The sequence below is a fragment of the Stegodyphus dumicola genome, chromosome 1 (assembly GCF_044657685.1).
Source record: "Stegodyphus dumicola isolate Sdum_Otavi_A_Nest chromosome 1, ASM4465768v1".
In the NCBI taxonomy this organism is placed as follows: Eukaryota; Metazoa; Arthropoda; class Arachnida; order Araneae; family Eresidae; genus Stegodyphus; species Stegodyphus dumicola.
This window is the reverse complement of record NC_140768.1, coordinates 71,522,319-71,546,260: the sequence shown is the minus strand read 5'-3', so window position 1 is coordinate 71,546,260 and position 23,942 is coordinate 71,522,319. Positions and strand designations below refer to the sequence as shown.

General features: G+C 30.4%; 1 protein-coding gene across 1 annotated transcript in view; it reads right to left on the bottom strand.

Moving 5' to 3' along the window:
• Positions 1–2,090: 2,090 nt before the first annotated feature.
• The window catches only part of LOC118182922 (frequenin-2-like), a 534,041-nt gene continuing 512,189 nt past the window's right edge, over positions 2,091–23,942 (bottom strand). The window contains exons 6-8 of the mRNA XM_035352310.2: positions 21,672–21,760; positions 8,938–9,015; positions 2,091–7,628 (exon numbers count right to left, since the gene is read on the bottom strand). Of these exons, the coding sequence (XP_035208201.1) occupies positions 7,536–7,628; positions 8,938–9,015; positions 21,672–21,760 (260 nt within the window). The 3' untranslated portion in view covers positions 2,091–7,535. The remainder of the gene's footprint in view (positions 7,629–8,937; positions 9,016–21,671; positions 21,761–23,942) is intronic.

Here is a 23,942-nt window from a genome sequence, read left to right as displayed (position 1 = left end):
AAACATCCTGTGGTGCTTCCACCAAAAAATAATTTAACAAAATTAATTATAGTGTATTTTCACAAAAACGGCTTTCATGTGGGACATCAAACTTTATTATATTATGTGAGTGAAAAATACTGGTTCATAAATGGGAGAAATATTTACAGAAAAATTTGTCATCAGTGCGTTGTTTGTTTTAAGGCAAATCCTTCTACTTCTTCTCAGTTAATGGGAAATTTGTCATCTGAGCGTGTTAATGAAAATTTCACATTTAATGATGATATAGTAATCGTTTTTTTTTTTTTTTTTTTTTTTTTTTTTATGGACGCTTTCTTGTGAAATACAAAAACCAGCGTAAAGGTGCATTTAACAAAGTTTATATTGCAATTGATTTGGAAATCGTAACATATCTAACCCCATAAATGAACTTTTATTTCTTGTCTTAAAAGGTTTTTTTCACGAAGAGGTAAATCTAGAAAACATTTACGAATAACGCACAAACATTTGTAGGTGCGGCAGCAGAGTTAAGGAGATTGCTTAATATGGTGAGTTCTCCTGATGAACTTTGCAGGATATTTATCTTCCGAAGGTATTGACTGGAAATGCATCCCTCCCGAGGCTCCCAATTTGACGGTCTTTGGGAGGCTGGCGTAAAGTCATTTAAATACCATTTGAAACACGTCGTGGGAAATACTAATTTAAGTATAGAAGAGTTTGTAACAATTTCAATACAAATCGAAGGGTTTTTGAATTTTCGCCCTCTTTCTCCTATGTCTTCCGATCCCAATGATTTTAGAGTTTTGTACCCCCGGACACATTTTGATCAGCAGAGAAATCACCTCTATATCGGAGCCTAAATTAAAAGATATCCTCGAAAACAGACTTTCTAAGTGACAAAAAATAACTAATTATGTAAAAAAAATTTGGCACTTGTGGCGAATAGATTATCTTAGTAATTTACATCAAAGTTCAAAGTGGCAGTTTGATAAAAGTAATGTTAAAGTTGGAACTATTGTATTTAAAAAGGATGAGAATCTTTCACCAACCAAATGGTTTGGCTGCTAGAATTGCTGAGATATTTCCAGGCAATGATGGAAAGGTAAGAGTTGTGAATTTACGGTTACCAGATGGAAAATTTCTTTAAAGAAGTAGTCGTCACATATGTATTTTGCCAAACCATAGTTAGACTATATGGTATTATTGCAATTGTGTTGTATTCATTATGTTATAATTATATTCATTTAAGTTGTTATACAATGCTACTGTAATATGTGTTTTATTATTATATATTATTGTTATTCAAATTGCAAAATTTGTTTTGATATTCTCATATTGAAATTTGCAATTTCAATGGGCGGGAGGATGTTCAGTCTTACCTGCGTGATATATGAACTGCAAAATGTAGAAAATGCATCAAGAGAGCAGTGCTGTGCAAAAAGAGAAAACCTCAGAGTGTGTTCGCGTTTTGGAGAAGTGAGAGTTTCCACCTTTGTGACGAAAGTGTTAAAGTAATTACAGGAGATGTGAAATAAAGCTACAGTCCTAAACTTTATAAGTGTTTTCGAGTTATTAAGAAGTTGTGATTTATAATATGATCTTTCAGCATCCATGCCATATAGTTTCAAATTTTTTTAGAAACTGTTTTGAAAGTAATTTGCTCTTATAGTGTAATAATATACCTAGTTAAGTGACTACTGGCTATCGAAATTTTAGTACTTTGTATATCACTCGTTAAACTTATTGTTTTGTATTATTTTTTAAAACAGAAATTATAAGTTATAATCAAATAAGCACTATGTTTTAACAAAATAATTATTCATTAAATTAAATTTCTTGTTTTTTGATACCATACGTAAAACAATGACGTTCAAGACTATATATGTCTCTCTACAGCGTTAGCCAGAATGCAAGATTATTGATGATAGTATACATTATTGTGCCAACGGAAATGTAAATACTTTTAAACTGTATTTCAATGAATGAAATAAACGTACTTAGATATTACGCTGCATTTATTTTATATTTAATTATTCAATGTGGAATATTCTTACGGAGTGACATTAGGTGAACTGAAATGTGTTTCGTAAATCCAAAGAAAGAGACAACACTTTTAAGAAACTGGTTTTATATTTTCATTATATATTAAAATGCTTAACAGTTGATGAAGGAAGAAATGCATTTACATGAAAAGGAGCAACACAACAGATAGTACAGAGATCATATTCAGAAAGAAACACTTCAAATCACTACACGCACATATTACGAGGGGGGTCGGAGAGAGTGACAGAAATTCGAGTCACGCTTCGTTACAGCATTCAGATTCTCTCACCAGCTAGGAAAGAATGTAGTTTATGCAAATTGCTTAGTTCTAAGTCAATAAACAAGGACAAATTTCTAATGTTTTAAGCATTTATGTGATAATTCTGTAACTGCAAATGAAGAATAATTTATTAAAATTCATCATTCTTCCAATAGTCTTGGCATAATATAGTGGACAGAAATGAAAGGAGCCTTGCATACGTAAATGGTCATTGATTGTTAGTTATGTCACATTATCCTGAAAGGAAATACGTTGAGAATTAATACACAGTCATTGACCTTTATTTTAATGCTTTCTGAGCGAAAATTAGCAAATGCTGCATTTATCTCTCCAACTTATTAGACTCGGTTTATTTGGTTGAAAGATATTATTTAATGTAATTACTGCGACGAACATAATCACATTCTCGAAATAGTTAAGTGTATGTTGTTAATTTAATATCCATTGCTAATGTTTGAGAAAAGTTTAAAATTCGTGTTTTGTTAAGCTTTCATTAGGCTTTTTGATAATCAAATAATTATACATTTTTAATACAAATGTAGATGATAGTAGGAAAAAATCAGTTTTTGTAATCTATTTTCGCTTTCAATAAGAAAGACAGTCAATGCGATTTAAGAGAAGGTTGGCCCATATTCGTCAGGAGCAAGGAATTCCAGATCTGGATGTAATTTCAATGCAGGCCACGGAGACGATTTGCCTAAACATAGCTGGATCAGAGCAGTCCGGGATTCATAGTGCAACAGAAATATCTGGAAGATATTTTTTAAGGGACTGTATTTAGGGTAAGAAGCATAAATTCTATGTTTAACGGTCCTTGTATCGTAGATTGTATGTAATATATAATGTGATTATTCCTGTTGTTCAAAGTAGCCTCAATTTCTCTTGTTTCTCTTAATTTAAACAAATAACTCATGATTTCACATCATATTCCGAAGAAAAAAAATCGTAACTAAATATACAGGCGATATCAAAATTAAAAATTGTGGTTTAAAGTAGATTTATGGTGACGTTTCTTTTTGAGTAATCAGAACTAAAATGTTCCTCACGTTGTTCCATAAATATTACTAAAGATTTTATTTTAAATTTGCTTCCATCTTTTAATATAAGTTTAATAATTTTGTTCGGCAGCAAATGGAAGAATGATGTAGCATTTTGATGCTATTTTAATGTTAGGTTGGATTTATTCTAATCCAAATAAAACATACACAACAGGTTTTTAATACATATGGTTACACAACAACAAGTTTTTAATACACAACAGGTTTTTAATACAATGCACATGGGTATATTGATTCAACTTATCTTGACTACCTTGATTCAGCTTGATTCAAGGTAATATGAAGAACCTGGGGAGAGAGAACTGAAATCTGCAACTTCGACTCTGATTTTCAACAAACAAACAATGAATACGACGAAAGAAAGCTGGGATGTCAGGTCCTGGAGTAAAAAGGTAAAATACTACTTTTCTTTCGGGCGGAATTCGTCTCGCATTGCCACCTTAAATCTTGCAAAAGAAAATACTTGATAGAGTCCTCGCACTACTTCTACAGAATCATAAGTATATATATTTATTATTCATAGCTTCTGCTGAAAAGATATTATGGACTTTATTTTTTTGAATGAAGGCGTGATGCTCTTCCATAAAGTTGTTGTTATGTAAGATATAAATTTAAATGTAGCATTTGTTTCAGGTTAATTAAATAAAAATATAAGAATCTACTGGCTAGCTTTCATAAAATTATATGTTAGCTATGATGTTAACAGCAAAAGTGTATTTATTCGAGAATATATAGTTAAATTTAAATTTTATTTCATATACTTTTCTATATACAATTTTTACAGATCAGAATTTTTTGTATGAGCTACTGGAGAAAGTTCACCACGAAAGTTCTCAATTTGAAAAGGCATCCAAGCATATATGATGCATTCAAACCAATTTCGCGTTTGGTAAACTACTTTCATCTATGCAAAATCAGTACATATTTTAAAATGCAGCATAACTAAAGGATGCGAAAATGGGGTAATTTTAATTAATATCTAGACGAACCTTATTAAAGAGATAGATTAACCGGAGTTGATTAAGAATATTTTTAGGAAGCGCATGCCAATTTTTCAAGTACATCACTGGGCATTATGCTCACACATATTTATTTGGAAGTCCTTTCAAATGAAGCTGAAAGTATCTCCTTGACAAGAAGTTGAATGAGTATAAGTGACTTAACGCAAATGATATATGCATACATCCTTAATAATCGATGCTTGTTTATATCAACTAGCAAACATTTGAAAGTGGAAAATATTTTCCATAATTGAAAAACTCGTCAGTTTAATCTCTATCATATCGTAAAAGTATAATTATCTTAGAAAGTTATCTGTCGAAAATGCATTTGAAACATTTAATACAATAATCCACTTTTATTTTATGATTTCTATTTAGATAAATAAATTATTTATAAACAAAGAAAGCGAAGAGCTCCAAAAACGCTTGAGACGTTTGCATCTTATTCGATTACATATTAACGAAAATCGTGTTTTGCCATCGATCAGGTAATCAACTTAAAGCATTATGGGCTCTGCCCTCAGACTGGACTCCCTAGGAGCTGTCATCCCACGCGCAGACGTCCTTAATGAAAGAGGCGCGTCCAAACAATGGGTGCCCATTAAGCCCCATAATCCTCCTTTCCTTCATTAAATATTTCTTCAATAGTCTCTCTTTATCGGAAATCCTACGTTCATATAAAAGGCAATGAGTTTAAATTTTATCCTATAATAATAGTAATTTGGATGTATCTGAAAATATTATGTTTTGCATGATATAAAATGAATTACTTTTTAAATGCTGAATACAAAGTGACATTTAAGACTAATATGTTTCAAGGAGATTTTGATAAGCAGAAAAATAGTCAAACTTACAAAAAATAAGTATAATTAATTTCGAAATTTTGTATGATATATGCAGATTACGCTTCGCTTTATTGTACTTAGATGGCATATCTATCTAACTTAGTTTAGTTAACAATTAAAATGGTGAAAAGAAATGCGAAAACATTTAAGACTTTTCATGAATATTTGCTTACGCGAAATATTTATTTTAATCACAAGCCGAGACCCGCCGCTGGCCTACAGTCTGTGACTGAAAGTTTTACACTTAAGTTTATTATCTTAGCAATCTTTTTGTTAATTAAATATCATTGGTCTGAGTGAAGTTTTGGTAGCTGTTAATTGTTACGTTAAAAAGTACAGCGCACTTCATCGAGACCTAAAATGAGCATTGTAGAAAGAATACATTAATCACTGGGGTTACGTTTCGGATGAATCCTCTTATTATTTTAGGTAGACAGTATCTAAATGCATATCTAAGTAGTATTGCTAATACTGATGTTGCAAATGAAAATGTAAATATTCAAATAAGAAGCTCAGTTTTATTTCACATTATTAAAGACTGCAAAGAAAAAGTTATAACAGGATTCCTACGATTTTTTTGAATGACCTTTATGTATATTTTATCTGAATTTGACTTTAATTAGCAAAAGTTACAATATAAATTTTATAAAAATGATATGTTCAAACAATATGAAAAAACTTCTATATAGTTAACGAAATATTATGGTTAATTTCACAAAAAGCATATTTAAAGATATTTCTATATTTAAGTAACATATACTCCACTGAAGACATTTTAAGCAATTCCTTAACATTTTATCAGAATCAGAATAAAACAGTTGAACCATGATTGGTATATTATGAATGGTGAGTATATGATGAATCTGAAATATATATTTTAATAAGTTTAGCTTTGAACATATATTTTAGCAAGTTAGCACAATAATTATAAATGGAAATTTCAAATAACGAAAGATAACTGGATTTGAATGACATTATGATTTAATAAGAAGAGAAATATTTCAAAGTAAAATGTAAAATTAAGCAACAAAGGTTGTATTTTACCAAATTTTATACGTATAACGATGTACTAAAACGCAGTTTTAACTCATAAAAGCTAAATGTTTTAATCATCTCCTCAAAGAATGAGACTGGTGTAGATTTATTACACAATTACCTCAATCTATAAGTGAGTTTATTATTTAAAAAAATACTGAATTATAGCAATATTTCCTAACTTTTAAAGGTTATCAAATTATTTTTACTTTAAAAGATTAAAGTTATTCATTTTTAGAAACTTAACAATGAAAAGCTTAAAGCAGCAAAAAAAAAATATGCTAAAAATATTGCATGAAATTTAATAAGAGACGCTAAAAATCTCTCGCTCTAATCGTAGATTCATTTCTTTCGTAGTTTCTATTGCATTTCCATCAATCGCTTTCAATTGACTGTTTTATAAACCAAATATTTTCCCAAGATGTTGTTATACATTAAGTAAAATATAACATAATGTTATTTTATTACATAAATCATTGTTGATATAAGGATAATTTTTTATTAAGTTTTATTAGATAGCTTCGTTTCTTTAACGTTTCCTTTAATACCATTAGAATACTTTTAAGATAATTGATGTATATTCATCAAAATATTTTCCAAGACATAATCTGCGCTAAACCAGAATATCTTCCAATGAAGAGTAATTTAAAGATTTTATTTTTAAATTATTAATGCTTCAGATTAGTTTTAAATGCAAGAAAAGCAAAATGTCGTACATTTTAATTTACCGTCATAAAGCAGAAGACATTAAATTGCACTTGTACTTAAAATAATATCTGGCATATGATTTTGTATCTAAGATTTTATTTATTCTTATTCAGTGAGAATTCAGACGGCTTTAGCATTTATTCACGCATGCGAAACCTTAACGTTCAGTTAAAAATGGCTGTGTATTTTACCAAAAGAAAGTTCTAGAAAGCTAAGTTCCTGGAATCCTGATATATTTGTTACATTTTAATTCCCAGGAAATTTTTGTCCACTTCAAGAAAATAACTTTTAAATGCCTTACGTTTTTCATTAGAAACATAACTTTTTTTTTAGAAGAAATTGTGGATTATGGTTAATTTCTGGGATAGGTAATTTCGATTGCTTCAGTTTCCAGAAATGACGTTTACAGAATACTTTTGTTACTTTTCGAAATATTTGCCCTACATAAAGTAGACAGGAACCATGAGATGGGCACCCAGCAACAGAAAGACAAAGAAGGAGAGGGGGTCAGAGTGATATGTGCGAAAAGAGTCTCTGTGTGTCATCTTGTGCTTTTGGTGGAATGCTAGGAGAAGAAGAGGAGCGGCTAAGGGGCGTACAGCGTCAACGCTTGAACGATCTTCGGATCATGTTTGGAGCCTTCTTTGAATTCTTCTAAAGAAAGCTGGTTATCATGATTCTGGAAGAGAAACAGGCAATTAAAATTTATATATGATGAAACTTTATATTTATATATGAATACATAACATCGCTTCTACATCAAAATTTAAAAACAAGGATAAAATGCAGTTGAAGTCCATCTAATCTATCCGGTTTCAAGATATCTCGACCTCAAAGTTTTCTGACTTTTTTCCTTTTTCTTTGCTTTTTTTCCTTTCTTTTCCTTTTTTCTTTTTTTTGTGTGTTACAGCACAGATAAAATTCCTTTTAATATAAATTTATACACTGTAATTTGAATTATTTTGCCGCTAAGAGCCTGGAAATTGCAGAAGATATTTATTTTGTCATGCCTAATATATCTTCAAAATGCAAAATTGCCTATTTTTCAAAACAAATAAATAAATAAAATAAAAATATAGATGAATAAACGGAAACGCATAGGAAATATACGATAGAACATGACGTAGAAAAAGATAGTGTTACAATTTTCAGAAATACATAGAAAAATTAATAAGTCTTGTTATCAACTTTTCCGAAATAAAAGTTTGAAAATATTTTATATGCTGTGTATTAGATTGTGCAGGAGTTTCTGCCCTGAAAATGTGTACTCACAATGAATCGTGCCTTGAAGCTGCGGGTGAAGTTTGCTGCAATTTGCAGGACTAACACTAGTAGAGTGTAATTCCACCAGAGTCGTTCATCTACAGTATAATTTAGCATATCTTAAACAGAAATGGGAAAATTCAATTAGTTTTGGCTTTTGCTTACTACCATTACGAAAGATGTTTTGCTTGATATTCTTTCAAAAGGGCTACAGTTTCCAAATAACAAAAATTTTAACTGATTGATTAAAGCGTCTAATCAAGCCTGACGTTTCTTATATATGGACAAGGATACCTTAATATCGCAGCTATAACTAATAAGATGGATAGAGTATGTGTTCAATCTAACTTGCTTTAAAAAAGTCTGTTTTAGTTAATTACTGGGTATGCCTTTTAAAATTACTTAATATTTGCATCTTTCGGTCGGAATGGAATTGAAACATGAGATTCACGTGGGAAAAAACTGAACGAACTAAATCTTATGAGCTCATTACTTTTTTTTATGCAAAACATTCTTTTCAAAGGCATGATACTGATTTTGCAAAATAGAAAAATCGCTCAAATCGAAGTATAAATAAATGTACAAAATACATAAAACATTAAGGTAATTATTTTGCAATTAGGGCCGCAAAATTCATTCAACAAACAGAAATTTTTTAATGAATATTTAGACCTCAAACCAAAAATGATTATTAAATAAGCACTATTTTTCTTTAGTAATTTTACTTTGTCCAACTGTTCAAAAATCCTGTCCACTCTTTTCTTGGGATCATCTTCTGAATCTTCAACTTTGGCTTGATTACCCTGCAAAAATTGATGTTTTGCTTAGATGAGTGTAATATTTATGAAAAAAGTACTCGCATTACATCATTTGTAAATAACTTTATAGTCTTAGGACATTTAAAATGATTAAAAATAGAATACATGAATAAATATAGAATACATATACATATATAAACAACTATAAAGCAAAAAATATTTTGAACATTTAAGACAAATATAGAGTAATATACTTAAAATCTAACCATTACTGTCTGGAATTTAAATCAAATTTATTAATCATTAAAAATAAATATTAAATGAAATTTACTGTAATAGGTTAGAGAAAAAGTTTAGTATTTAATTTACAAGTAGTAGTACAGAAAGATATAAAATAAAACATAAGTAAAACAAAGATACCGAGAAAAAGTTAGCGTGCAGATAAATTGGCTACTTTCAGAAACCCCCTTTTTAAATTTTTTTTTCAAAATGTGTTTCTTTGCAGTTTGGTACAGATTAGATGCCTTTTCGCAACACATTCAACTAAAATTTATTTTGAGTTTACAGACGCATAAAATCCAGCTTTATTTTTTAAATGCAGAGTGTCATGCATAAATCATGTCGCAAAATTATATAAACTATGCCACTTTTGCTGTTTTATGAGTTTAGTCGTGTCCTTGATTTGTAAAAGATTAAAATAATTATGTTAAATTCAGTTTAAAGGTGTTTATTTTAGAAAATTACCAAACGATCATATTTTTGCAAAAACGCGTGTGTTTTTTTTCCTAAATTTTTATTAAATTTCTTTGTACATTTTACTTTATAATGTAAAGTCTGATTAAAGTAGATCTTACTTTGCAAAGTCCTGCAAATTACGGTATTCACTTAAATTATGAGAAATCCACCATTAAAACAATTGAAAGACAGAAAATCGATTCAATTCATTTTTATTGAAGACCAAATTCTTTTTGAAAGTTGCTCTCATCAACTACGACTTAGAGACAGCTGTTTTCTCAAGCAATTACTAAGATCATTGACGGGATCATAACCGAGGAAGTTAGAATACATGTAAATGCCCTCCTTGGAGTTCAAATTAGCCAAAAATGGGTAAAGCATACATTTACTAATTGTGGCCACGGAGGTAGGAAATAAGAGGAGAGGTTCTAAGCGGTTTTCCTCATATACTGCTTTGAAGCACTGGCGATCCCTTCGTGGCGACCATGGAGGTAGGAAAGGGAGGAGGGGCCATTCCGCGCTAGAAGTGAAGCACTGCTTTCAAGCTTGGGTCACCAGACGGGGTGTTCTTTGTTTACATTCAGAAGCTCGCTTGACAAGATTCTGATAGTATTTCGACACACGACAGTTCCATAGAAATCGACACTTTCGCATGAAAGAAACATTCATAGTGGGATGGATAATAGCAATTTGTATAGTTTAGTGACATTTACGCAAAAATCACATCTTGGTTATTTTTCGATAACTAACAACAGCGATTTTGATTACGAATTTGTTTTATAAAATTATAAGCTGTTGCACTACAAAAATATAGATTTTAAGAAAATTGCTAAAAGAGATCTGCCAAAATTTATTTTCTAGAAGATTTGAAAAGTTCGAAACTTGATGGCTAAATGTAAATATAAAATTATGTATGTTAAAATATTTGTAATTAGGCACATAGGTCAGATTAAGTTTTTATTAAATAGAGTAACGCATGCAAGGGCTATCTGCCTAAAGAGAGAGGATGCCATCGTGGAGGAATTTTGAAGAAAAACTGACTTTTGAGTGGGTATTAAAAATAATACTTATAATTTTCATTCAAATTATATTCATATATATTTTTTATGTAAAACTTTCGGGTGTATGCTAAATTAGTGTAAATTACTTTACACGAAAAATATAGTGAATGCACAGAAATTAAAGATTTGCACATGCCGGAAATGATAAATAGGAAATATGTATGGGTATTTATGCATGTGCTTGCAAAAAGCATGTATCTGCCTTTGACAAACTACTTAAATATTCATTAAATTATTTATAAATGTATTTGAAATGAAGAATTTATTCACTTATAAACAACTGTGAAAGTACTGTGAAGAAATCTAATGATTAAATGTATCTAATTTATAATGATTATAAATGTTATCTAAATATATAATAACCTTAATATTGAATTGTAAACATAAATTGAAATCCTGTTGAAAAATACGTTATAAAACTATTTAAGCAAGAATTGTTCGTATTGGAAAGCAATCTGTTAAAAGGTATTGTAAAGCAAATGCTATGAGATGCGCACTTAAGAACGTAATAAAGAGTTTTGGAATATGTATTGTTGAAATGAAGGGTTAAAAAAAATCTGATAAGTATAATTAAAAGAATTATTCCCTTTACATTTTATAATAACTCAGTTACAAGTTTTAAATAATACTTAAAAAAAAAAAAAACTTATTTTATTCCCTTTCAGAAATGTTCAGAGAAAGTCAAATATTATTTAATACCTATTTAATTATTAGGAATTAGCGAAATACTTATTTAAAGTATTTCGCCAATTCCTAATAATTCTCTAATTTAAAATGAACCGAATAGAGCATTAATTATAAATTGACTTAAATTTTTCGATTTAAAAGAAGCCAAAAAATCATGTCATATTTAAGAAAGTATTTTAGGAAGAAGCTCTATAAATAGAAAAGAAATAATGCATAATTTTAATATTAATAATACAATAAACTTTGATCTTAATTTTTGTACCTTAACCGAATAAAATCAAATTACCTTAATTTTTTTTTCTAATGTAATTAACGAATACTTGTGAAAATATTTCATTCAAATTAAACCATTCTGAGAAAACTGTCCTGTGAAAAGTATAGCATTTAATTCCGTTCAGAATGAAATGTTGTTTTCACATACTTAGGACTCTGAAGTGTTGTAGAAAAAGAAAATATATAAATATATTTGCGACGTAATTACAAAATATTTACACCCGAACGCGTCAAATCCCATAGAACTCAATGGTAAATGACCCAATGTTTTGGTCACCACGTAGGGATCGCCGGTGCTTCAGAGCAGGGTACGGAGAAACTTGTTTAGGGCGACTCCTTCTTACTTCCTACCTCCATGGTGGCGACCAAAACCTTCAGTGACTTACCATTAAGGGGGGGGGATCAATGGGTTTTGACACGATCGGATGTAAAACCTTTGTAATTACGTCGTAAATATACATATAAGTATATATATTTTTATTTTTTTTTTTTTTTTTTTTTTTTGCAATATTTTAGAGTCTTGGGTATGTGAAAAGAATACAATATATTTTTAAACAACTTTGCATTCTGAACGGAATTGAATGCATACTTTTCACAGAATAGTTTACTTATTTAATTTGAATGAAATATTGTCACGAGTTTTCGTTAATTACATTAGAAAAAAATGCGGTGATTCGTTTATTCGGTTAAGGATTACGAAAACTAAGATAAAAATTTATTCTATTATTAATATTAAAATTACGCTTTATTTCTTTTCTTTTTACAGAGCTTCTTCCTAAAATATTTTTTAAAATATGACTTGATTTTTTAGCTTCTGATGCATCTTTTAAATCGAAACTCTGAGTCAATTTATAATTAATGCTCTATTCGCTCCATTTCAAATTACAGAACTTTTTATTTTAATAGTGAAATACGTTAAATATTGGTGCTTATTTCCATGTACTGAACTTTGACTGAATATTTCTGAAAGGGAATAAAAGAAGGATATTTTTAATAGTATCTAAAACTTGTAACTGAATTATTATAAAATGCAAGGGAATAATTCTTTTAATACTTATCAGCTTTTTTTTTACCTTTAATTTCAACAATATCTGTTCTAAAACTAGTCTCTACTACTTCCTTAAGTACGCATCTCATAGAATTTTCTTTACAGTGCCTTTTAACAATTCTTACTTAAATAATTTTATCAACGTCAAGAGAATTTCAGTTTATGTTTACAGTTAAATGTTAAGGTTATTATACATTTAGATAATATTTATAATTATTATAAATATAAATATATTTAATAAGTAGATTTCTTCATAGTAACTTTCACAGGAGTTTATGAACGAATAAATCTTTCATTTTTCCGAATACATTTATAAATGATTTGATAAATGTTTATGTATTTTGTTAAAGGCAGATAGTACATGCGTTTTTAAGCGTATGCATAAATACCTATACATATTTCATATTTTTCATTTTAGCCGTGTGCAAATCTTTAATTTCTGTGCATTCACTATATTTTTCGAGTAAAGAAATTTACAATAATTTAGCATACTATATCAGAAATTTTTATATAAGATATATATATAAATATAATTTGAATGAAAATTACGTGCATTATTTTAAATACCCATTCAAAGGAAAGTTTTTCTTTGAAATTCCTCCACGACGGCATTTCTCCCTTTAGGCAGATAACCTTTGCATGCCTTACTCTATTTAATAGAACTTAACCTGACTTATGTGCCTAATTACAAATATTTTAACATGCATAATTTTATATTTGCATGTAGCCATCAAGTTTCAAACTTTTGACTTAAAGCATGTTTAAGTATACATTTATTATCAATTTAAATCTTCTAGTAAATATAATTTGGCAGAGCACTCAATACCTCTCTTTACGATTTTATTCAGTTTAACAATTCTCTGATAATATAATAAATAGTAACTATCCATTTCACATTTAAACATTAATCTTATTGTCATCAGATCGTAATCCATCACGCAATGGATGTTTCTTTTATGCGGAAGTGTCTCGTTTTTTTTTTTTTTTTTTTTTTTTTTTTTTATGTATTTGTATAGAGCTGTCGATGTCGAAATACTATCAAAGCTGTCCAGGAAACTTCTGGTTGTAAACATAAAACACCCTATCTGGAGACCAAAGCCTGGAAGCAGTGCTTCAATCGCAGTGCGGGGTTAGCCCCTCCTTTCCTTCTTAGCTCCTTTGGCTCCACGATCGTGGCTTAGAAAGATTGACTCAGCCCGTGTAGCAGAAGAATTCGACTGCTGGACAATGTATGGGAAGCACGTGTTTTACAGGACCTCCGCTGTGAGAACGTGTTTCATGCTGAATGCCTTTGTATTTGTTTTCGACGCTGGTTATTCTGATGTTGTGTAATATAAATTTTGGAAGCACAAGATGATTTAGTTTCGGACAGTTACGATCATTTTAGTGATCTAGAAATGGAACGTTCGGACATGGATGGAATACTTACGGATTAAGGATTTAGCTAAGAAAGGAATTCGACGCTGTAGATTTTATTAAGGCCACTGGATTTCTAAAAAGCAATATTTCGTAATATTTGTGAATTAGCTATTAAGTAAAATCATGATGTGGATGTTGTGTCTCAAAGACACTTCGCTGAAACTCAAATTCAGGAAATGTAAGCCAAACGCAAGAACTTACTCGGTAAGTGAGAACATTTTAGGGCACATAATAGTTCTGTTGCTTATTCTATTGTAAATTCGAAAAGGAAAGTTGTATTTTAGGTAAAATGTCTAATGATAGTGATAAGAACACTGATAATGTGCTGAAATGGGCTAGTAAACCCAGTACTTCTAATGAATTACTGTTCTCTAATGTTATTAAAAATGGTAAAGAAGTAGAAAAATCCAGTAAACTTAAACGCGATTCTAAAAACGTGCAGAAGATAAAACACATACTTGGACGGATTTATTTTCCCTAGGAAAATTGTATGCCCCATATTTTCGTAACTGCCTTTGCTCGTATTCATCACGTGCCCCAACTCGATATTTTTACCTGCTGCCTAATATACTACTTGACTACCCTTATGGACTTGTGATTTTAAGGAATTTCCTCTACTTTTATGGACTTTTGCATAAACCTTAGAACTTTTATTTTTGTATTTATGTTGACTCATTCGAAAAAATAATTTTTTCGATGGAGGTAAAGTCAATGCACCTAGTGATTAGCCATTTTACCCAGGACAGGTAATCGAATTTAAATTACAGATGAGAAATCATAATCGAAACCATACCTCATGTAACAAAGGTATGGCAAGTAAAGAAATTATGCATAAATAAGTATTGCTCAAAAGAGCATCAGTAAAACGGTTTGGCAATATTGAACTGCAGTTTTCTGCAAGAAATCCTATTTTCGTATTTTTAACAAGGCATTCGACCTTCCTGAATGTTTTCTATACCCGTATGAGATATATTCACAACACGCTACGGTAATATTCTGCCTTAAAACGTCATAAATTGCAGGCCGAAGCAAAGATAAATATTTTATCTGCTAATAGTTGGTTAGAATCGCTGTTTTAAAAGGTAAAACATTTTGTGAATACGTTGTCTATAAGCATTTTAGTTTTTTTTCCCTAAGTGTAATTTGAAAATTAATGGAAAAAGGCATTTAGTCTAACTTATGCTATTTAAATATTCTGCTTCCTCCGGGGTTTGAGTCCCGGCTGGTTGCATGGGCCGTTTCGCGGTTTTCCCTTTGTGTAACGTGAATACGAGCCGTTGAGCCGTTTCCCTTAAAAAAGGGCATCCCTTCATTTTCATGTAGTGCCTAAAGGCGGAGCACGTAAAAGAAAAAGAAAAAAAAGAAAAAAAAAAAAAAACGCTGTGTCATTTTTTGCAATTTCCTATTCATATAAAACCATTTCCTCATCAACGATCAGGCATATTAATTTTTAAGTATGTGTATGGACTTTGTTGATAATAAGGAATCTAATATTTCTATAATTCAGTGTTGCAAGAAATAATGATGATAATCATAAATACTGGAAAATTAACTAATAACTTAATCTATTTGCGTATACATTTTTCCTTTTTTACACAAATTATTCTCAAAGAAATCAAACAAATTCCCATGCTTTACTCTAAAGTTTTGTAATTTTTCTTGCATTTTTAATTTTTAATTCTAAACTTTTATTTATTTTTCTTAAACATGAAAAGATACAATTTTTCTTGTTCAAAATGAGACATTAAAAAGTAATGGTAAATATAAAGCAAAACATAGTAAAAACGCAGAAATACTAACAGCAGTAAAGAGGACTATGTATAAAAGATATGAAGCAAAAACAGAACTCAAAATGCTTATGTTTGAAAGGAAGTTTCCATTAATTAGTTGTTAAACATTTTACGTGAGCGGAAATATAGCAATATTTGGCTTTCATAATTAGGGAAATTAATCATTTCGTGGGGCTTAATTATCCTTTGGCTTCTTATCTAACTTGTATAGTTTTCAGGTTTCCAAACGTTTAACTCAGAATTTTCAGTATAGTTTTATCAGCACGAGAACAATGCTGATTACAAATTTTCTTTCTTTTACATCTATTGTGACATTTATTTAAATTTCCGTACAAAAGGATAAGTAGTTAATGCTTAAAATTTAACGGAAAGTTAAAAAATGTAAGTTCTAAAATCAGACTGTTTCAATATACTGCAAATATGTGCATAAAAATTTCTGTTTGGAGTACCATAATAAACTTTTTTTTTTGCCTTCAAATTTTGAATACTAAAATTTTGTAACAGTTCCATCTATGTTGAAACATTGCTAATCATTCCATGATTAGGAATGTTTTAATTTTTTAGACCTGACTACGGTAGAAAACTACATTTAGATTTTACAGTTATCTCACTATGTTTTACATAAGCATGTAGTTCATCACGCAAAAAAAACTTCATATGATCCAAAAATTAATCAACCAATGCCAGTTAAACTGCATAATTGTTTAAAATGATAGAGCAGAATTATTTAATATAGTAGTTATATCAATGCCTCTCATATTTCATCCTAGTAATGTGTAGCTTTTGTTAATCATTCCTTAAGCAGTTTTGAAATTTGAAAGCTAAATTATAGATATTTATGAGTCTTTTTATGATATGTTCTTTTATACTTCTGTGCTCAAAAAGATTGAAAGAAATGTCATGTTTATGTGATGGAACTTACATTGTTTAAATATGACTGTCAGAAAGCATGAGCTCAACATGTGTAGAAGAAATGTATCTTTGTCCATGATAGCATATTTCACGTTTTATTGAAAAAGGACTTGATATACCTTTCGAATACTTTCGCTCGTTATTGCATTCTCCGCAAAGAGAGTTTGAGCAAAGAATCTTGGCTTCTTCTACTCAAAAATAGACCTCTGTCATGATAAAGCTGCTTTATTTGCCAAACATTTGACTTTCAAAGCTAGTTCTATCTCTGCCAGTTACATTGTCCATTAGGCCATTAAACTCCTTGCTTGCAATAGCGCTGAAATCTACAAGAAAAATTTGTCAGTTCTTCACACTCGTCCAAATGTTCCGCAGTCATTGGCCTTCCACTATTACATAAAACACACAACGGCAAATAAGCTAGTCCAATGCGAAATAAATGATTCTGTAGACGGTCATGTCCCGTCAATAGTCTAAAAAATGCAACCGCAACTGTTCGTGGGTGGTCAGAAATAAAAGCTGGGTTTGATGACAGGACACTTCAAGGCTTGCCCTCACAAACCCGAGTGGCAAAATCTCTAAAAGTCTTTTGATATGTTAGCGATGTCAGAAGCTTAATAGAATGGAGGCTTGCACTCGTTTTTACCTTCTGAACAGGATTTTATAGGGTCAACGTTTTTACGTGACGGAAGCTATCCGAAAGAATGGCAGAGACCATATAACAAGGCATTTTCTCGATGCATCCAAGAACGTCAATACGTGGAAAATTGTGTATTGTGACACATGCTACTTCGAAACTGTGAACAAAGTAACATTTTCTTTTATTTCAAATAGAACTGCCCCGTAAGGGAACAAAGTTTCGTGAATCATTGTAAAATGTGATAATTTTTGTCAACTTTAGTGTGATCATATCAACGTCATAAAGCATTTAGAAATGAAAGTGATTAAAAGAAAGGAAGAAAAATTCTTTTCGGATAAGCATAAGAGTTTATCTTTAGTGACATATTAAATAAGAAAAATAAAAATATCAAATTATCACTTTTACGCATATTGAAATGCATGTTAATATTACTATGTCATTTACACGCACATGGGGGTTCATTTATATTTCCCGTTTTAAGAGCTATCAGATCTGAAGATGGACGATATTACGGCATTGCTCAAACTAATGGAAGAATTTTATTTGACCTGGTGACATGAAAAATACAAGAATGGAACTCAAAAAAAGAAATATATAAATTTCTAAGTATATCAGATTTATTAAAGTAGGAGTTGAGAAAATTTATTGTTAAGTATCATTAAATACTTTTAGCAGCAAAAATAAACTTAAATATTAAATAACAAATATTGAATATATATAATGTTCATAATTTAATTTATAAAATATTATGTGTGTGTTATTATTACGAACCAAAATTAATAACTGTACTTCATTATATTTACATACTTTTACTCAAAGAGGAAACATTAAAACCATAGCTGATAAACCTTACCATAGCTGATAAAACCTTACCATAGCTGATAAACCTTACCATAGCTGATAAAACCTTACCATAGCTGATAAAACTTTTAAAAAAACACAGAAAAAATAGAAAGAAAGTATAATATATGTATAGTTGTTGAAGGAGTCGAAATGGAGAAATTCCAAACTTTATTATAGATTGCGGGAAAGCAAATAAGGTTCTTAAACTAAAATCTTCAGCTGTTTCCTTGAACCATGACTGCAAAGCAAAATATTTTCAAACGGGAAGTAAGATGAATAGACTCAATGGCCTTACTCATTCTGGGAATCACAATTTACGGAAAAGTAACTTTCGGGCTTGAATTTCGTTTAAATTAGGATTTCCGTTTTACATTTCAGAAAATGCTATGTATTGGGGAATTCAGAAAACAAATAATAAGAGTTTATGAGACTCTAGCTTTGGGATTCTGCGGCAAATATACGTAAGATAAATCTAGATAGATACGTGAAAACAATTTATTTTTATTGAAAGGAATGGAATAATTTGAGGCAGGAATAAAACAAATCTTGGTTTCGAATATCTGAGCTAACGTTTGATTTCGAAGCTTAGTATTACACCTCCGTTTTGTCGCTTTCTTATTAAGGATTTGTTTCACTGATTTTTTAAACCTTTGAATCCACACTTGGGAAGCATATCTACTAGGCAGTTTTTTAGACTTTGCTATCATCAAAATTAAGACATATTTTCATTTTCTTGAGCTCATGGAAAAGAATTTGAGCAACGAAAAACCTACGATGCTGATATTCATAAACAAAAATAAAACTGTTGAAGACTTTATTTAGAAGTCGGATCGTTTAGCAACAGCACTTCTGTAAATTTTATCAAGATATCAAAACTCACAATCTATTATCCGAATAACAATATATTATTTTCACTAAAAGGTAAATTAAATTTGACCCATTATTAGCAATACTTCACTGATTTTTCTGCTATTATCGCATTTGCTTATTTTTCATTATCTTACCATGATAGAACAAAACTATCGAGATGGAGGTTTTAAACTCAGTATTTCATATATGTAAGATAAAGCGCTTATTTTATTTTTGGACTGAATTTTTTCCATTCTCTGTTCTAAATTTGGCAGTTACTTAAAATACTTATAATAAATCTTTCTGATTGCGTCATTTCAAAATTAGTACATATTATATGGCTCCTGTATGATGTTCATGAGGAATGCTTATCATAGCACAAACGATTTTAAGCCAACAGTAATGTCAAATTTTGAAAATCAAATAGCTTAATTAACACAGATAAAGGAAACTATAACATTCATTTTTTAATCCCCGCTTTTCATCTTAGCTTCTCAGTCATGTTAACATATTTTCTACTCCTGCTCGTTTTCGCTTGAAATATATTATAAAAGTATGAAAAGTTAAAAAAAAATGATAGGCCTTACACAGGTATAGTTGTGTACATCTGCTTCAAAAATATTTTGTCAACAATAGAGAAGTGTTCAACCGGCTATTACCGTATTCACGTACTTATGCACCAGCTACATTATGTTCTATACCATTCACAGCAAAATTTCATTAAATACACGCACATACATATATATATACATACAAGCCGCGACGCGGCTAGCCTTCGTCTGGCTTTTAAATGTATCGTAAAAATGCCTAAAGAGGACACCAAACATTAAATACAAGTATAAAACCTGCACAGAATTTTACTCTGCTGAACAACTTTACAAAAAAATCAATAAAAATGTATCAAATATTAAAAAACTTACAATGAAATAAGCAATATCAATTAATACAAATATTAATTATCCTAATAAGTAAATTAATCAACTTTCCGTTGCAAAATAAAGAATTCAAATGGTACTTATTAGATGCAGTCAAGGACTTTGTTTCCTAAGAAACAATCATGAAAAATTTTTATATAATTAAAACATAATATAAAACAATTACAATGAAATAAGCATCAAATCTCATATTTTTAAGAGAAAACAGTCATCACTCCAGTATCCAAAGCAATGAATGAAAAAATTTGCCAAAACCACATTTCTAAAAGAATGAAACTATCATCAGAAAGCAATAACCAATCAAAATTGTGCTTTCTGGATGACATAATTCAAAGTATACAAAACTCTTTGCCATTACCTAATAAAGAGTAAGAGGGGAAAAAAGAAATTCTTTCTGTTGTGCCTTGCGAGACACATGCGCTTCAGAATAAGAAGATCGCGATATGCGTGCTGCGTGCCCCAAATCAAAAGGAAATAAGCAGCATTTTATGTCATATTTTCAACTGTCAGCAGTCCAGTATACAAAGCATTGAATGAAAAACTCTTGACAAAACCACATTTGTAAAAGAATGAAACTATTCAAAATGATACGATTTCATCAAAAAAGTTAAAATAAAAAAATTGTGATTCGAATTTTGAAAAAATTGCTTAGGTGCACTGGCTCTGGTCTAGATGCATCTGTGTATCAAATTTCGTAGCAGCTTCGCAATATCTGCTAAGAATCTAGTTCATTGAAGCATACTGTTATTATTCCCAATATGACCATTTCTGAAATAGACCACCGTTTCTGAGAATATACATTGGTATTAAATGAAATCTTTCTCAGACGACCATCTTCACAGAAAATTTCAGGTATCCTGTATCCGGTAAAAGATGTACATCTATTTCGGGTACATCTTTATAGAAGGTATCCTGTATTATAGTTTTACAATTTAGCTTGTTTATTCCCATAATCAAAGAAAGTGATCTGAACATGTTATATTGCCAGAAGTTAATCACAAATTAATCTAAAATTATTTAACATGCATTTTAAATTGTACAAAATATTTGTATTAAACAATACTTTTAAAACTTGCACTATATTTGTTTGTTTTACTTTCGAAATCAAAATCCAAGTTGTAAATCATGTGATATTAAAAAATTTACATGATATCACATAAATTCAACTGTTCTACTATTATGAATCTAAAAATTTAAAACATTGGGAACTACGGAATTTTTCATCCTTCTTTCATTTTGTTAATAAAATTAATTAAAATTTAATTAATATTGCAAATAATTTCTGCGTTAGCGGTAGGACCTGTAAGATCTCTTCCTAAAGTTATCATTCATGTGAAACAGCAAGTAAAAAAAAATTAAGCTCAGATGATAGCATGCGTGTGTTAAAAGAACAAACGAAGAGAAATCTTACGAAAACACATAATATTGTATTTATACTTTACTTTCGTTATGTATGTTAACTTTTGAAAATCACAATAAATAAGTGTTATTAAGAAATAAACGCTTGCTTACCAACATTTGGTAGATGGCATCTACAATGCTGTACATTTCTTCTCTTGTGATGTAACCATCATTATCGACGTCATAGAGCTTAAATGCCCCTGTTGAAGAAACATAACGCATATAGGTTGATATATAATGGATAAGAATACAATAGAGATTACATTGATGTATAGTTTGGTGATTTCATTACGTATTTCGCATGTTTAGCATTACTTTAATACTCTTTTTCAGATGTATATTTTGTACGTTGTTTCAGCATAGTAATTTACGACATCGATGCTTTGTGGATAAACCGAATTAGTCCCATATTGCTTGTTGTTTCAAATAAAATAAAATAAAATAGACTTGTGATATATATATAGATAGACAGATTCTGGAAGTATCAATTTAGAGCAAACAAAATATTTAATGTTACAAATGAATCTTGAAATGCCAATGAGGATGCTGATAGATACTTTTCAAGACATCATGCATAAGTCACATGTATACTATAGCTGCTAACAATAGCTCTTTAGGATGCTATTTAGATACGAAATAGCCCTTTAGGTAGCGTTTCACACATTAGTTACTTAATGAGAATTTAAGGTACAAGAATCTCGAAGAAAAATCACATTTATATATTTTTATTCTAAAAATACTGCAAATAACGTATGTTTCTACGAAAGTGGCGTCAGAGGTTATCCAAAATGTTTTCTTGTATTCTATGAATGAGACACCACTGTACATATTATTTTGTCTTTTTCTCAATTACCTTTTACAAAGTGAAATAATCTGAAGTTGCTTATTGTGAATTTACATACTTGTATACCATTTATCTATTTTTGATGTTTTTTAAAATTCAGTTCTGTTCACGTCAATTTTAATTTTAGTTTTTTTGTTTTTTGTGCTAGATCGTTACTGAAATTTTGTATTTACGTTGCAGAATCCTTAGGTTATTTTGAAGCAGAAGTGAAAAATGTGCAATGTCTTCACCGGGATTCGAAACATCCCTGGAATACGCTTCCAGTATTCTACCACGAAGGCTGCGGAAAGGAGAGAAATACCTTATACATTCCCCCTTTTAAAGGAAACTGGTGATGAGGGGATCCAATCGCCAAATTCTCGTGGTAACTAATTAGCGTCCACCACCATTTTTAATAGGGGGAAACTGGAAAGAAATGCTGCTTTCTTACATTAAATTCAAACGAATACATTCTTAGCAAGTTTTTTTTTAATCATTAATATAATCACCCTCGTTATCAACAACCTTTTGCCATCTAATATGCAGATTTTCAATCCCGGACCGATAAAAATCAATTGGTTTTTGAGTAAAATATCTCGAGAGGACATTTTGGACACTATCCAAATTTTCAAATTTTTTGCCACTAAGAAAATGTTTTAGAGATCCGAAAAAATGGAAATCCAATGCTGCTATATCGGCCGAGTATGGTGGGTGAGTATGGCAGTACCTCCCACCCCAATTCATTAATTTTTGCAGTGTTCGTCTTGCACAGTGTGGTCTTGCATTGTCGTTTTGCATTTTTCGATTAAAGATTGGTTCACTCCATCCAATTGCTCACAATAAAGATCTGCATTAACAGTTTGTCCAGATTTCAGCAATTAAAAATGAACATTACTCCATCAAACACCCAGAAGCGCCTTTTCGGGATGTAAATCCTTATCCTTTGTAACCCCTATTAAAACTGCCTTTTGAAGTTTGGATTATCACTTTTTTTTTTGTCTTCCCTAATCAAACGATCAAAAACTGTTCTGTATGGTGCCGTTAAAGCAATACGTTGCATGTGATGGATAAGTTGGCTTTGTTCTTTTCGGACACATTATGGGGGACTCAAACACCTGCTTTACTTATTTTTCAATTCTGCTTTAAATGTTCTTGGATGGTCGACCAAGGTTGGTTAAGAGTGTTTGAAATGGGGGGGGGGATTTGCTTCCACTTCTACCATTAGCATGTTGTTGTCGACGTGCGCTGAAACGACATTACTTTCCGGTCCCCCTATTATTTTGGGCGCCACTTGTTGAGATATTTTCGAACTTTTCGAAGTGAGAAAACTGAATAAATCCGCAATGCGCTAGCCAGGACTCGAACCCTGGAGCCAATTACAACACGAAGGCATGCGGGAAGGGGAGCAGAAAATACGTTATACGGTTTCTGAGAAAGACATATTAATCAGTTAATAATATGAATATAACATATATTATAAATTTTGATTCTTTGCTTAAAATTATTCTGAGCTCTGTACACTTGGTTTATTTTTGAACTTGTTCGCATACATATTTTAC